We start from the raw sequence: 15,123 nt of genomic DNA, 5'->3' as shown, positions 1-15,123 counted from the left end.
ATTCCTACTATAAATATATCAAAATGTAATTTTTGATTAGTAATATGCATTGTTAAGAACTTAATTTGGACAACTTTAAAGGTGATTTTCTCAGTATTTTGATTTTTTTGCACCCTCAGATTCCAGATTTTCAAATAGATGTATCTCGGCCAAATATTGTCCTATCCTAACAAACCATATATCAATAAAAAGCTTATTTATTGAGCTTGCATATGATGTTTATATCTCAGTTTTGTAAAATTTAACCTTATGACTGGTTTTGTGGTCTATGGTCACATATGTATTGTATTGATTTTTAAAATAATTAATATTTGACTGGTAGTGTATTTACGGTAGGAAATGGAACATTATGTTTACTTAATATTCAAATGATTTTTACAAGAAAAATCGATCATTTTGACCCATACAATGTATTTTTGCCTATTTCTACAAATATAAACTACTTAAGACTAGTTTTGTGGTCCAGGGCCACAAATGTGATTGGTCTCCTCCTGACCATCGCTGAGAAAAGTAACAGAGGGTCAGTTATATCTGTGCTTTAGCAGCGACCTGGTTTATACTCTTAGGCCCGGTTTCACATACAAGGCTTAAGCCTAGTCCTAGACTAAAATGTAAGTCTGAGCTGTTTCAACTAAAACAAAATTGCATTGATTGATCTTAAAATATATCCGTGCCTTTGTTTTGTCTCAAGATGCACACCAGTAATGTTTTTTTCTAATCATGTTTATAAAAATGACTTAAATGTCCTAATTGAATTATGGCCTAATCCTGGCTTAGTCTATGCCCTGTCTGTGAAACTGGGCCTTAATGTTCAAGAGACATTAATAGGCACTGAATTGATTCAATTCAATGTTTGAAGTCTATCATGCTCTGATTGTAGCGCTGTCTCTGTGTTTCTGTAGCAGTTGGATCCTCCTCAGAAAGATCAGCTGATGGGTGCATTGGCTTCAGTCACTCAGCAGTTGCGCAGACTGACAGACATCAGCTGGCTCAGTCAGCTCATCGACCCGGCCGACGACGAGGTGCGTCAGATCCAGCTGTTTCTGCTGTGCTCTACAGTGCGACCATTTCACTCACATTTGCAAATGAAATGTACTGCGTGCAGCTGAAAAAATATTTAGGAGCAACTGACTCCCTCAGAGTATCCAATTTCCTGTTTATAAAGACAGCCACTTGCTTTATTCCTGAATGAATCAGCCGTTCGAACGAATCAAATGAATGAATGATTCAGTAATTAAATCCGTGACTTGCCGCCACCTACTGGCAGATTTATTTATTTATTTATTTTTTATTTTTAAGTATCTTTTCCGTTATTTAAATCATTTGTTATTTCTGTATTCAAAATGTTATATTTAACATGAATTCATGAATCTGTTTGCTCTCAATCAGTTCATGTTTATTTTATTTACTTTTTTTTTTTTTCAGTTTTAATCACATATAATAATCTTGTTTAGATGTTAAGTCAAATTTTATTTATTTGTTTGTATTAATCAATTTCAAAGTCAAAGTATTAAGTATTTAAAATATATCTATTTTTAATTATTTAAAATTATTTAAGCATTTTTATTTTACTTAAATGTATTGATTTATTAGCAGTTTAGATAAAATTGCATTTGTTTGCTTTAATCAAATTAGTTTTTTTTTCAATTAAATTAATACTTTTTATTTACAAATGTAATTCTTGTGTAATTAATTGAATTATTATTTACTTTAATTATAATCCATTATTAAAAAAACTAACAAATGTAACAAATGTATTTTATTATGCATTTACTTTAATCAATTTCATTATTTAAATCAAATAATACCCTTTAATTCAAATACAATTCTTGTCTGTTTAAAACAAATGTATTTACGTCAATCGCTTATTTATTTATTGTAAACCAAATAGACTTATTATTGTATTCATTTTTATTTTAAATCACATGTATTTATGTATATAACCTTTTATTATTCAAATGTAACAAAAAAATAATTTATATCAGTTTTTTTTAAACCGAATTAATATTTACTTTAATAAAAATTAATTATTTAAAAAAAAATTCTTTGCTCAAATGTATTTACTTTTTAGTTTTTCAAATAAAATGTTATTTTTGTTTGCTTTAATCAAGTACATTATTTAAATTAAATTAAATTAATACTAATGTTTAATCATGAATTTGATTGCACAAGTGCTCCTAAAAAGTAAAGTAAGCGTAGAGCCCTGTTCTGGGATATTTGGGTGTATGTGTTCTCCAGTCTAATGCGTGTTTGTTTGCAGGGTCAGCTGTCTGATTTCTCCAAGCGCAGTCGAAGTGCTAAATTCCGTCTAGTGCCCAAATTCAAGAAGGACAAAAACAACAAAAACAAGGAGACGTGCGCCGCCCTCAACATGCCAGGTATGACTTTGACCTTTGACCTTTGACCTTTGACCTCTGACCTTGTCCAGTGACAGTGCATGAGTGTAACATGCGTGTGTTGTTTTGTGAGCAGTGAACACGTGGGGAGTGGATGAAGTGGCCGTCTGGTTGGAGATGCTCTGTCTGTCCGAGTATAAGGAGATCTTCATCAGACACGATATCAGAGGACCAGAGCTGCTTCAGCTGGAGAGGAGAGACCTGAAGGTATTACCGCTCAACCTGATAAAAGATGCACACATTTGATGCATTGCTTATGTTTTAATCCAGGAGTTTTCCAAGAGGGATGCAAGAAAAAAAAGTGTAAAGAACAATAGTACAAAAAATACAAATAATAAAGACAAGACTAATCTTTTTAAAATTGATATTAAAAAAGTGATATCAATAAGTTTGATTTAAAATGAAATTTAATAATTGATTGAATAAATAAATTTGGTTTAAAATAAATGAATAATTAATGTAATTAAAAAAATGGTTTAAAATAGAATGAAAAAGTATTAATTTGATTTAAATTATGTATTTGATTAAAGCAAACAATTTTTTTTATTTAAACAACTAAAAAATAAATACATCTGAGAAAAATAAATAAAGAAAGAAAGAAAATTGTAAAATTGATGAATACAAAAAATACAAACAATTTGAATTAAATAAAATCTAAACAGGATGTGAATGTATTGCATATGTAATGTGTATTGTTGTGAATTAATGTTAGACAGTAAACGAAAATAGGATGCAAGACAATTTTTGGAAGAAATTCCAACAATAAAGTGAAATTGAATTGAATTATTAAGTTTAACTAAAACTGAAAAGAATTACATGTGAAATAAAGTTTTAATTGAAATAACGAAATTGATAAAAACAAATAAAATTTTATTTAAGCTGCTAATAAATACATTTGAGTAAAATAAAACCGCTTAAAAATTATCAATAAAAATAAAAAATAAAATAAAAATTTAAATCAAAGTAAATATTAATTTGACTTAAAGAAATTGATTAATACAAACAAATAAATAAAATTTGATTTAAATAAATAACATCTAAAACAAGATTATTATATTTAACTAAAGCTGAAAAAAATTACTTGAAATAAATAAGAATTACATGTGAAATAGTTTTAATTGAAATAATGAAATTGATAAAAGCAAATAAAGTTTTATTTAAACTGCTAATAAATACATTTGAGTAAAGCAAAACTGCTTAAAATAATCAATAAAAACAGTTTCAGAGTTGTGAAAAAATGTAAATAATTAATTTGAAAGTAAATATTAATTTCCTTAAGGAAATTGATTAATGCAAATACATAAATACAGTTTGAAATTAATATTTTTGATAACTTGAAATAAAATAAACATTAAGGCCGGGTTTCACAGACAGGGCTTAGACTAAGCCAGGATTAGGCCATAAATCAATTAGGACATTTAAGTAATTTTTATAAACATGTTTAGAAAAAAACATTACTGGTGTGCATCTTGAGACAAAACAAAGGCACTGGTATATTTTAAGATCAGTCAGTGCAATTTAGTTTTAGTTGAAACAGCTCAGACTTACATTTTAGTCTAGGACTAGGCTTAAGCCTTGTCTGTGAAACCGGGGGTATCTGACTCAAACTAAAACCTAAACTTTAAAGGTGTCATAGAATGCATTTATACAATATTTTTTAATTGTTCTCTGATATCTACATAGAAGGTATATGGCATAGGAAAGGGCAAAAAATCTCCAGAAATGCTTTTACAGGTCCATTTACAACCCTAGAATTTGTCTCTAGAATGAAACAGTCTGTTATTGCCTTATTTGGAAGCTTCATGAATATTAATGAGCTCTGCTCTGATTGGCTGTTTCACAGAGCTGCTCATCTCTATAGCTCGCACATGGATAAAAATATATATTTAATTAGGAGCTCTAGCCGCTTTTAATATGCGGTTTGTTGAATCTGCCGTTTTGAATCGCGGACATTTTAGTCTCATTACTGTGATGCATGTGCTCTGTGTAACGTTATAATGCAAACTATAATATAAACTGTAGTAGTATACAAATTACATTTAACATTTTATGATGAAACAGCAGACAAAAAATAATTTAGTTTTTCTATTGTACACATTTGTAAAACTGATTTTTCAAAGTATTAATGAGGTCTTTACGCATGAAAAGATAGAACTGCCTTTTACATTTGAGTGTGGGGATGATCATATTTGGAGTCTGTGTTATTTTCAAGAATTACAGACTTAAAGCATCTTGTGTCTCTGTGTGTGTGTCAGGATCTGGGAGTGACTAAAGTCGGCCACATGAAGCGGATCCTGCAGGGAATCAGGGATTTGAGTCGAAACAGCACAGCCAGCGAAGCCTAGATGCTCCGCAGCCAATCAGATGCCTCGTTCGGACGTGACATAGCTTCACCCGGCCAATCACGCGCTCAGTCACGACTGGAAGCAGCCATACTCCGCCCACCACCTCATGAGGACCGACTCGACCAATCACAGTGCCTTCTGTTCTCCACCTCTGTGACATCATCGCTTTGGAGGAAACTATTTCACTACCTAGAAGGGGGAGACTTATCAAGAGCCATCAGAGGGTCGTACCAATATCACAGCCAAATGAAGATTCACTGAAGACAACATGAAATCCAAATTTTTGACTACTTGTTTGTCTTTTAAATTTGCCGTCGGAATTTTATAACATTTTTTAAAACTCTAAAACAGATTTTCATTTCTGTTGAAGTCACCAATGCCTAAAATGATATTAGTCAATAATCTTATACCCAATGTTTCACGATCCAATCAAAACCTGATGGATAACATTAAGTCCCGCCCCCTCATTATTTTCCGCTAAATATTCATTTTCATTTTAAAATGACATTTTTAATGAGCTGTTTCATGTTGTCTTGAAGATGTTTGGCTCTGTTCAAAACCTAGTGAGCTGCCTTGATTTCTACTGCCTGCATAGACAGCTGCCTTCTTAGCCTCCAGAGACTCTTAAATGATTTACAGTCAGTTTGATCCTCAAATCGACATGAAATACACAACATAATATTGGGTAAAATGCCTTTACATTTTGCATTTATGCATTTGGCCGATGCTTTTATCCAAAGTGACTTACAATGCATTGAAGGAAAAATAAGTATTTTTAATTGTTGAAAAAAAAAAAATACTTAATTGAAGATGATTGTAATAAGCAAAAAAATAAATGTTTCCCACTTACATATTTACATTTATGCATTTGGCTGACACTTTCATTCAAAGTGACTAGCATTGCATTCAAGGAAAAAATAATAAATTAAATTAAATATCTTTAATTGTTTGATCAAAATTTAAAAAAAAATGTAATTGAAAATGATTTGTAATAAGCATAAAATAATGTTTCCAAATATTTACATTTATGTATTTGGCAGACACTTTTGTTCAACGTGGCTAGCATTGCATTTAAGGAAAAAAGTAATAATTACATTAAATTAAATTAAATAATTATTTTAATTTGTTTGATCAAAATTGAAAAACATTTATGCATGTGGCGGACACTTTCATTCAAAGTTGCTATGATTGCATTCAAAGAAAAATTAATTAATTTAATAATTTTTAATTGTTTGATAAAAATTGAAAATGATTTGTAATAAGCATAAAATAATTACAAACTAATTGCAAACACACAAACATTTACATTTATGTATTTGGCAGACACTTTTATCCATATAACTAACATTGCATTCAAAAGAAAATCAGATTTGTAATTTTTTGATCAAAATTAGAAGAAAAAAAATTTAATTTAAGATGATTTGTAATAAGCAAAATATAATGTCTCCCACTTAAATATGCATTTGCCAGACTTTTTGTATCCAAAATGACTAACATTGCATTCAAGGGAAAAAAAAAAAAAAATACAATAAAATAAAATAAATTTATTATTTGATTGAAAGCAATAAATTAATAAAATAAATACAATTATAAAATTGATTTAAAGATTAGTTGCAACAAGTAAAATAATGTTTCCAACCCAAATATTTACATTTATGCATTCGCCAAACACTTTTATCCTTCATTTTTTTTCTTTGTCCACTTTATCATACAGATGATACTACTTTAGGATTTGGCTTAAAGAAGGTGTTTTAAATGTGTAATGCCTTAAAATGCTGTCTAAGAAGGGAAGCTCACTAGGTTTGGGAAGATGAAAAGCAAAGCATCATGAGACCTTTAACACATTGTTGTGACAATCAACTGTATCAGACTCGACCAATCAAACTCTCCGCTTTGCCCTGCCCCGCCCCTCCACTTCCTGCCTTAACGTTTCACCAGCATCCTGAGGAATTGCATATCAGCCTGAATCACACATCCATTCCTGTTACAATCAAAAACAGACGATCCTGGACCTGAGTGAAAGCACGAGTGCAGATTGAGCTCCAGCATACACTGCTAACAGACTAAACGTTCGGTTTGTTGATGCAAACACTTAATAGAACACAAACGCCAAAGTTCAGCTCTATCTACTGTATCTTACAGTGGGAGTCGACATACTGTGTTTGACCATAGGCTTCCATTGCGATGCTGTTGGCAGACTTTAACTTGTATTTAACATGGAGCATTCCTTCAAAACAGGTGTTTTACAGATATATCTTGTGTATTGTCTTTAAAGGAGCTTCGACGGCGGAGTATTTCGCAGATTTACAGTCTTAACCAGGTGTGACGCGATAAAATCGCTCTCTTGTGCTTATGTAAATCAGAGTGCACGCTAGCCCCGCCCACTGTGAAATCTCATTGGTTGAAAATCCTCATGTGGTCCTAATGAATATATATCAACCAGAGGGCCTCAAAATAGTGTAAAATGACAAAGCAAGCATTAAAAAATGGACTAAAACAGCTAAAGTACTTTTGGCTGAAAGCTCATTGCGTTGTGCCTGGTTAGAAGACCACATGAAATACTGTTTCAAATGTCGTACAAAACTTACAATGTCACAGTCGCCTTGACCACAGATGGAAATGTTTTCTATAGTGTTTCTAAATGCTTTTTTACAAACTCTTCTGGGATTTCACATCGACTGTATCCGGACAAACACTGTCTTTACCCTTTAACTGCTTTGCACACTTCATGTGTGTTGTTAGATGTAGATGTCAAGTAAGTGTGTGTGTTTCTCTGCTTCACATCCAGTCTTACAGTCCAAATCATAATCATATCGTGTCATTTTGGACTCCAGGGGCGTCCGATCTCTCTGACTGTTAAGTATTTATTTTATTAAGTTATAACTTACATCCATGCATCTCTGATTTTTGTTGTTTTGTTTTTTATTTTTTGTATATAGGCCATCACTAAGAATGTAAATAACTGGTTACTGTACAGTGAAACCGTCTGTATTAAAACAAGGTCTGTGTAACTCCAAACTGCTGTCGTTTGTGTCATCTATCACATAATAAGTTACATTGTGCACTTTCAGTTTGATGTATATATTTTATATTACTTTTATAATAGTCATTTAAAGTAATATTATATATTAAATTGTTGTATTGTGTTATACCATACATAAAATATCAATTTTTTTTTTGTAGAATAGTAGTTTAAAATGTGTATTTTTATAACAGTAATTTAATAAACATATATTTAAAAAAAATAAAAAAAATAATCGTTCTAGAATAGTAATTTGAAATTTGTTATAATGGTAATGTATTAGCAATTTATTATACGTAATAAATTACATTTGTATAGTGTCAATTCTGTACATGTAATTTTATTACAAAAATATTTTTTAAAGTGGTTTAAAATTATTTTATAATATTATAAAAATATATCATATGTGACCCTGGACCACAAAACCAGTCTTAAGTCGCTGGGGTATATTTGTAGCAATAGCCAAAAATACATTGTATGGGTCAAAATTATTGATTTTTCTTTTATGCCAAAAATCATTAGGAAATTAAGTAAAGATCATGTTCCATGAAGATTTTTTGTAAAATTCCTACTATAAATATATCAAAATGTAATTTTTGATTAGTAATATGCATTGTTAAGGACTTAATTTGGAGAACTTTAAAGGTGATTTTCTCAGTATTTTGATTTTTTTTTGCACCCTCAGATTCCAGATTTTCAAATAGATGTATCTCGGCCAAATATTGTCCTATCCTAACAAACCATATATCAATAGAAAGCTTATTTATTGAGCTTTTATATGATGTATGGATCTCAGTTTTGTAAAATTTTACCTTATGACTGGTTTTGTGGTCCAGGGTCACATATATAAAATATATTATAGAATAATTTAAAATAGTTATTTTATAATAGTAATTTAATAGAAATGTATTATAAATAATCAATTACAGTGTATAATCTCATATATATATATATATATAGATATATATCACAGTTGCATAATTAGGCACCCACTGTGGCAGCACACATTTTAAATTTTCAAGCTTTAATGTAAACAAAATCCAAAAATTCACAGCACACTAAAGATGCAAATAAATGCAAGTTGCAAATACATATATATGCATAATACTATCATATACTGTGGGACCCGGTAAACTTGTCATCAGCTTATACTTATCAGCAAATGCACAAAAATAGTGCTTTGGATCCATGTCTGTTGTTTCTAAACGCAATTAAAAGAAATAAAAAATAAAATTGAAAGTGAAAAACATGTTTGCGTTGGCCGGGAATCGAACCCGGGTCAACTGCTTGGAAGGCAGCTATGCTAACCACTATACCACCAACGCTTAGTGGCAATGAGAAATCATCATTCAATTTTAAACAAAACGGAAACATGTATTCTTACAATAAATACAGCTTTTTTTTATTGTTTTGTGAGTAACATAACAGCTATCCACATATATCATAACTTATTTAAAAGTATTAAACAGAATTTCGTCAATTTCCTCTTTAAACTCATTTAGTTAGCATTAGCCTGCTAACGTTAGCTGTTGCATGCATTCACACACACACACTTTCAAACAAACAGCGCCTCTTCTCGATCTGCTGACTTAGTCTTTTTTACTCTAAAATCCAACATTAGACCTTTGTGATTATCTGTGATATAATATTTATTTATTTGAGCGTTTATCTGCTAGTATACGTGTGTGGTTTGATCAGATCGGTGTGTATTTTTGTGGTTTATCAGAAGCTAACAAGCTTTCCACCTCAGACTGTTCACTTTTGGTTCAGAAATGGATTTATTTGATGATCTTCCGGAGCCTACAAATGATCCAGGTGGGTTAATTCACACCGATAATATAATAATAATCATCTTGCATGTTTTGTGTTAGAATTGATGGTTAAATGTTGATATTGTGCAGTTCAGTGTGCATGCAATGCATGCTGCACAAGTCTGGCTTCAATATTACCAACACAAATGTCTACAAAAATAAACAATATAGTGCCTAACTTACTTATTATTGTGATTATCTTATATATGCATGCATAGATGGAAGTCAGAATTCTGCAGAATACGTGAGTGCATGTAAATCTATGTCTGTGTTTCAAATCCTAGTGATCCTACCTCACAAGTGTGCCTCAAAAATGCTGTCTTGGTAGGCAGCTCATTCAGTTTTACAAAATAGCCTGTTTTTTGAGGCAGATGCATGTTTCGGAAGTGATACAACATATCTGTCTCTCTTTTCAGTGTGAGGATTGGTGTTATATAAAGTTTTTTCAATAGGTCTTGTTAAAGACAAGCAGCCGGATGAGGGCACAGAGGAGGAACGAGGAGAGAAGAGGAAGAGAGGCGTCAGCTCGGAGGAGATCGAGGTGGAAGACGAGAAACAAGAGGAAAAGAAAGTTTGTAAAGGTTTTCAGCTTTCCACACACATTGCGTTGCTGATAGAGAGAGAGTGTGTGTGTGTGTGTGTGTGTGTGTGTGTTTGTAGTGAGAGAGGGAACATCTGTGATGATCTTGGTCTCTGTTTGTTGTGTTTTAGCAGATCTTGCAAAGCTGATGGGGTTTGTCTCAGCGAGACGCGGTGAAAGAGAGGAGATGCAAGATGCACATGTTCTGCTTCCAGACCTGACAGCCAGCGTCAACAACCTCCCCTCACAAGTGTGAGTTACATTGGATCTTCTATCTATCTATCTATCTATCTATCTATCTATCTATCTATCTATCTATCTATCTATCTATCTATCTATCTATCTATCTATCTATCCGTCCACTCATCCATCCATTCGTCTATCCATTCCTCCATCCATTTGTCTATTTAACCATCCGTCTATTCATCCATCCATTCATCATCTATCCATCCATCCATTCATCATCTATCCATCCATCCTTCTATCTTTTCATCCATCCATCCATTCATTCATCATCTATCCATCCATCCATTTGTCTTTCCATCCATCCATTTATCATTTATCCATCCATCCATTTATCCATCCATTTATCCATTCATCCATCCATTTATCATCTATCATCCATCCATCCATTCGTCATCTATCCATCCATCCATTTATCCATCCATCTATTCGTCTGTCCAGTCATACATCCATTTGTTTATCTACCCATTCGTCTATTCATCCATCCATCCATCCATTCGTCTATCCATCCATCCGTCCACCTATCCATCCATTCGTTTATCCATCCATCCATTCGTCTATCTATCCATCCATCCACCCATCCATCTATTCATCTATCTATCCATCCATCCATTTGCCTATCCAACCATCCATCCATTCATCCATCCATCCATTCGCCATCTATCCATCCATCCATTTATCCATCCATCAATTCGTCTATCCATTCGTTCATCTACCCATTCGTCTATCTATCCATCCGTCCACCTATCCATCCATCCGTCTACCTATCCATCCATTCGTTCATCCATCCATCCATTAGTCTGTCTATCCATCCGTCCACCTATCCATCCGTCTATCCATCTATCCATTCATCCATCCATCCAACCATTCGTCTATCTATCATCCATCCATCTATACATCCATTCATCATCTATCCATCCATCCTTCTACCTATCCATCCATCTATTCATCCATCCATACATTCATCTATCCATCTATCTATCTATCTATCTATCTATCTATCTATCTATCTATCTATCTATCTATCTATCTATCTATCTATCTATCTATCTATCTATCTATCTATCTATCATCTATCTATCTATCTATCTATCTATCTATCTATCTATCTATCCATCTATCCATCTATCCATCTATCCATTAACCCATCCACCCACCCGTCTATCCGTCCGTCCGTCCATCTGTCCATCCATCCATCCATCCATCCATCTATCTATCTATCTATCTATGCATCTCTCCATCTATCTGTCTCTGTGTGTTGTGCAGTTCCCGGCTTGCATACTTCGCTGTGTTTGATGGTCACGGTGGAGCTCGAGCGTCACAGTTTGCTGCTGAGAATCTCCATCACACACTGCTCAGCAAATTTCCTAGAGGTAAATCCCATCCCACTTGCTCCTCATCACACTCACAGCTACAATAACGAGCTGTTACCATAATGCATCATATTTGCAGGTGACATGGACAATTTGGAGAAGCTGGTGAGGAAGTGTCTGCTGGACACCTTCCGTCAGACGGATGAGGATTTTTTGAAAAAAGCCTCTAGCCAGTGAGTTCTGCTTCACTCTGTCCTGCTGGATATGAAATAAAGCATCTGAGAGCAGGAAAACATTGTCTGAGTGGTGTGTTTGCAGGAAGCCTGCGTGGAAGGACGGCTCCACGGCCACATGTATGCTGGTGGTTGATGATGTTCTATATGTGGCAAACCTGGGAGATAGTAGAGTAAGTCTGAACACTAAAAATGTGCCTTAGACCATACAAGATGTATCAGCTGTTTGCACTCTCATTCTGACGGCACCCATTCACTGCAGAGAGCAATTGATGGAATGAAACATTTCTTCAAATCTGATAAAGAAACAAACTCAACTACATCTTGGATGGCCTGAGAGTACGTTTTCAGCAAAATGTTAATTTTTGGAAAAACTATTTCTGTAAATGTCATGAAAATAATGCTACAATGCAAAACATCATTATATTATGTGTGTGCATTAGGCAGTGCTGTGTCGTTTGGAGCAGGCTGAGGAATCTGGAAAGAGGAAATGTGTAACTCTGGCTCTTAGTAAGGAACACAACCCCACCATATATGAGGAGCGCATGAGGATTCAGAGAGCGGGCGGCACAGTCAGGTGTGTGTTTGTGTGTGCAGACGTGGCTCGGAAGGGATTCTGAAATATGAGTAACATGTGATGTAACCGGGTGTGTGTTCGCAGGGACGGCCGTGTGCTGGGAGTGCTGGAAGTGTCTCGTTCCATCGGTAATGGTCAGTATAAACGCTGTGGTGTGATTTCTACTCCAGACGTGCGGCGCTGTCAACTCAGTCGAAATGACAGGTGGGTTTAACACATAAATACAGTGTTTACTAGAAATTAGTTTGATTATTATGTGGTTTCAGACCTACGATGATGTTTTAGTGCCACATTAAAAAAAATTACGAGAGTAAAGTGGAAATATTTAGAGAATAAAGTGAAAATATTTAGAGAATAAAGTAGGAAATATTGCGAGAATGAAGTCGAAATACTCTAATACTATGAGAGTAAAGTCGAAATACTACGAGAATAAAGTCGAAATACTACGAGAATAAAGTCGAAATACTACGAGAATAAAGTCGAAATACTACGAGAATAAAGTCGAAATACTACGAGAGAAATGCCGAAATAATACGAGAGTAAATTCGTAACATTTCGAGAGTAAAGTCGGAATACTACAAGAATAAAGTCGAAATATTTTAAGAATAAAGTGGAAATATTTCGAGATTAAAGTGGAAATGTTACAAGAATAAAGTGGAAATATTATGAAAAGGAACACGAAATACTACGAGAGTAAAGTCAAAAAACAACGTGAGTAGTCGTAATACTACAAGAGTAGAGTCGTAATACTACAAGTATGAAGTCGTAATACTACGAGAATAAAGTCATAATACTACGAAAATAAAGTCGAAATACTACGAAAATGAAGTCGAAATACTACGAGAGTAAAGTTGAAATACTACGAGATAAAGTTGAAATACTACGAGATAAAGTTGGAATACTACAAGAATTAAGTCAAAAAATTTCGAGAATAAAGTCTAAATATTAGGACTTGAATCTCGTTAATGTAGAATTAAAAAAAAAAAGTAGCACTTAAACACAATCTTACAGACTTGCAGGACTTTGTTTGAGGATTTAGTGTTGTTTTGTGTGTTTAGGTTTGTTCTCTTGGCATGTGATGGGCTTTTTAAAGTGTTTTCTGCAGACGAGGCCATTCAGTTCGTCCTCAACATTCTAGAGGTGTGTATTTTAATGCACTCATACTTGTTTTTATTAATTTAATATTAATAAAAACTCTAATAGTATCTCATTTCTAAAATAACTCTGCTTTGTGCATCGTAATCAAAATGTTTTTATTTTTTAGAATGAGACCGTTGAGCAGAAGGAGGGGCAGAGTGAGGAGGCGGGGCGATTTGAGGCTGCTTGTCAGCGATTGGCCAGTGAGGCAGTGAGGCGGGGCAGTGCAGACAATGTCACTGTCATTCTCGTCTCTATTGAGTTCTGAAATCATTATACACACACACACACACACACACACACACACACACACACACACACACACACACACACACACACTTCCATTCAGAATCTTTTCTGTTCCACAAACACACACAGATACACATGAATGCATGAATTCAGTGGTAGTAGATTGTGCTGAAATGAAACTGTGGTTTATTGTAGAGATGTTTGAATCTCAACTTGATTTTTTTTTTCCAAAGCAGGGCTTTTGAAAACACTGTGTCAGATTTTAGTATTTGTGCTGTTTGGCAGCAAGTACTAAGTAATAAACTTTTATACAGTCTCACAATGTCTGTGTCCTCTTTGAATTCCTCTGTGTATGTGCCAGTATGTTTGTTAGTGGATAATTCATCAAAGCATAATGTCATTTTATTTGGTTTGTATTTTAAAAGTGAATGTGCATTGATTGTTTACATTACATTGTTTACTTTTGAAAGAGCTTCATTTAATATTTTGGAGCTTTCATTTTAAGTTTATTTAAGTATATTTATATTAAATAAATATAAGTATGGGGTTTGTTTGAATGAGTTTTTAGTGCATATTTGGGATTTTCTTTTAGATTTTTATTTTACAGTATTTAAATATTAATTTATTTTAGATTTGTATTTATTGTAAATGTATTTTTTTTAGTTGTAGTTTTTTTATTTTACTCTTTTTCATTTTTGTTTCATTTTAATTTTTTTTACTTGTTATATTTCATTTTATTTTAGATTTTATTTAACATGTTTTGTTTTCATTTATAAAAAAATTCCCATAATTGTTATTTAATTTGTTTTTATTTTTTATGTTCTATTTTATTTTAGATTTTATTTTGTTTTATTTTACATTTTTTTAGATTTTGTTATAGTATTGTAAATGTTATTTTATATATATATTTTTTTCATTTGTTTCATTTGTTGTTATAATAATTAATTAATTAATTATTACATTAATTATATAAGATGTTAGTTTTGTTTTATTTCATTTATAAAAATTATTCACATAATTTTTAGTTTTTTTTTTTTGTTTTTTTTAGATTTTATTGTTTTGTATTGTACAATTAGTTTTTCATTTTATTTTGTTACATGTCATTTTACTTATTTTATCCTTTTTTAATTTCCCTTTTATTGTTTTATTTTTGTATCGTAAATGTTATTTACATTTTTTATTTATTTTAGATGTTTTTTTTACTCTATTCTGTTTTT

General features: G+C 32.5%; 2 protein-coding genes across 4 annotated transcripts in view; both read left to right on the top strand.

The window, feature by feature from the left end:
- LOC141315876 (diacylglycerol kinase delta-like) overlaps positions 1–7,747 on the top strand; it is a 50,721-nt gene extending 42,974 nt beyond the window's left edge. Inside the window, exons 26-29 of the mRNA XM_073832717.1 lie at positions 903–1,022; positions 2,261–2,378; positions 2,473–2,603; positions 4,652–7,747. Of these exons, the coding sequence (XP_073688818.1) occupies positions 903–1,022; positions 2,261–2,378; positions 2,473–2,603; positions 4,652–4,741 (459 nt within the window). The 3' untranslated portion in view covers positions 4,742–7,747. The remainder of the gene's footprint in view (positions 1–902; positions 1,023–2,260; positions 2,379–2,472; positions 2,604–4,651) is intronic.
- Positions 7,748–9,313: 1,566 nt separating this feature from the next.
- Positions 9,314–14,228, top strand: LOC141315880 (integrin-linked kinase-associated serine/threonine phosphatase 2C-like). 3 transcript variants are annotated; one of them, XM_073832721.1, is made up of 10 exons: positions 9,314–9,578; positions 10,027–10,155; positions 10,289–10,406; positions 11,664–11,770; positions 11,850–11,943; positions 12,029–12,116; positions 12,387–12,520; positions 12,605–12,724; positions 13,579–13,660; positions 13,785–14,228. In XM_073832721.1, exons 1-10 carry the CDS (start codon positions 9,536–9,538, stop codon positions 13,923–13,925), a joined length of 1,056 nt encoding a protein of 351 aa, XP_073688822.1. In that variant the 5' UTR covers positions 9,314–9,535; the 3' UTR covers positions 13,926–14,228. The 3 variants fall into 3 exon arrangements, with proteins under 3 accessions (XP_073688822.1, XP_073688821.1, XP_073688823.1); XM_073832720.1 differs by having other exon boundaries at positions 10,286–10,406; XM_073832722.1 differs by lacking the exon at positions 9,314–9,578 and having other exon boundaries at positions 9,588–10,145; positions 10,286–10,406.
- The last annotated feature ends 895 nt before the right edge of the window (positions 14,229–15,123 follow it).

The sequence above is a fragment of the Garra rufa genome, unplaced genomic scaffold (genome assembly GCF_049309525.1).
Source record: "Garra rufa unplaced genomic scaffold, GarRuf1.0 hap1_unplaced_040, whole genome shotgun sequence".
Lineage (NCBI taxonomy): Eukaryota > Metazoa > Chordata > Actinopteri > Cypriniformes > Cyprinidae > Garra > Garra rufa.
This window is presented reverse-complemented; position numbering and strand designations above follow the sequence as displayed.

Bases quoted from the DNA above. Each gene is read 5' to 3' on its own strand.
- LOC141315880 (XM_073832720.1), top strand. From the start codon at position 9,536: ATGGATTTATTTGATGATCTTCCGGAGCCTACAAATGATCCAG. The intron at 11,771-11,849 runs GTAAATCCCATC...TCATATTTGCAG, and splicing joins GCTCAGCAAATTTCCTAGAG to GTGACATGGACAATTTGGAG. The intron at 11,944-12,028 runs GTGAGTTCTGCT...GTGTGTTTGCAG, and splicing joins TTGAAAAAAGCCTCTAGCCA to GAAGCCTGCGTGGAAGGACG.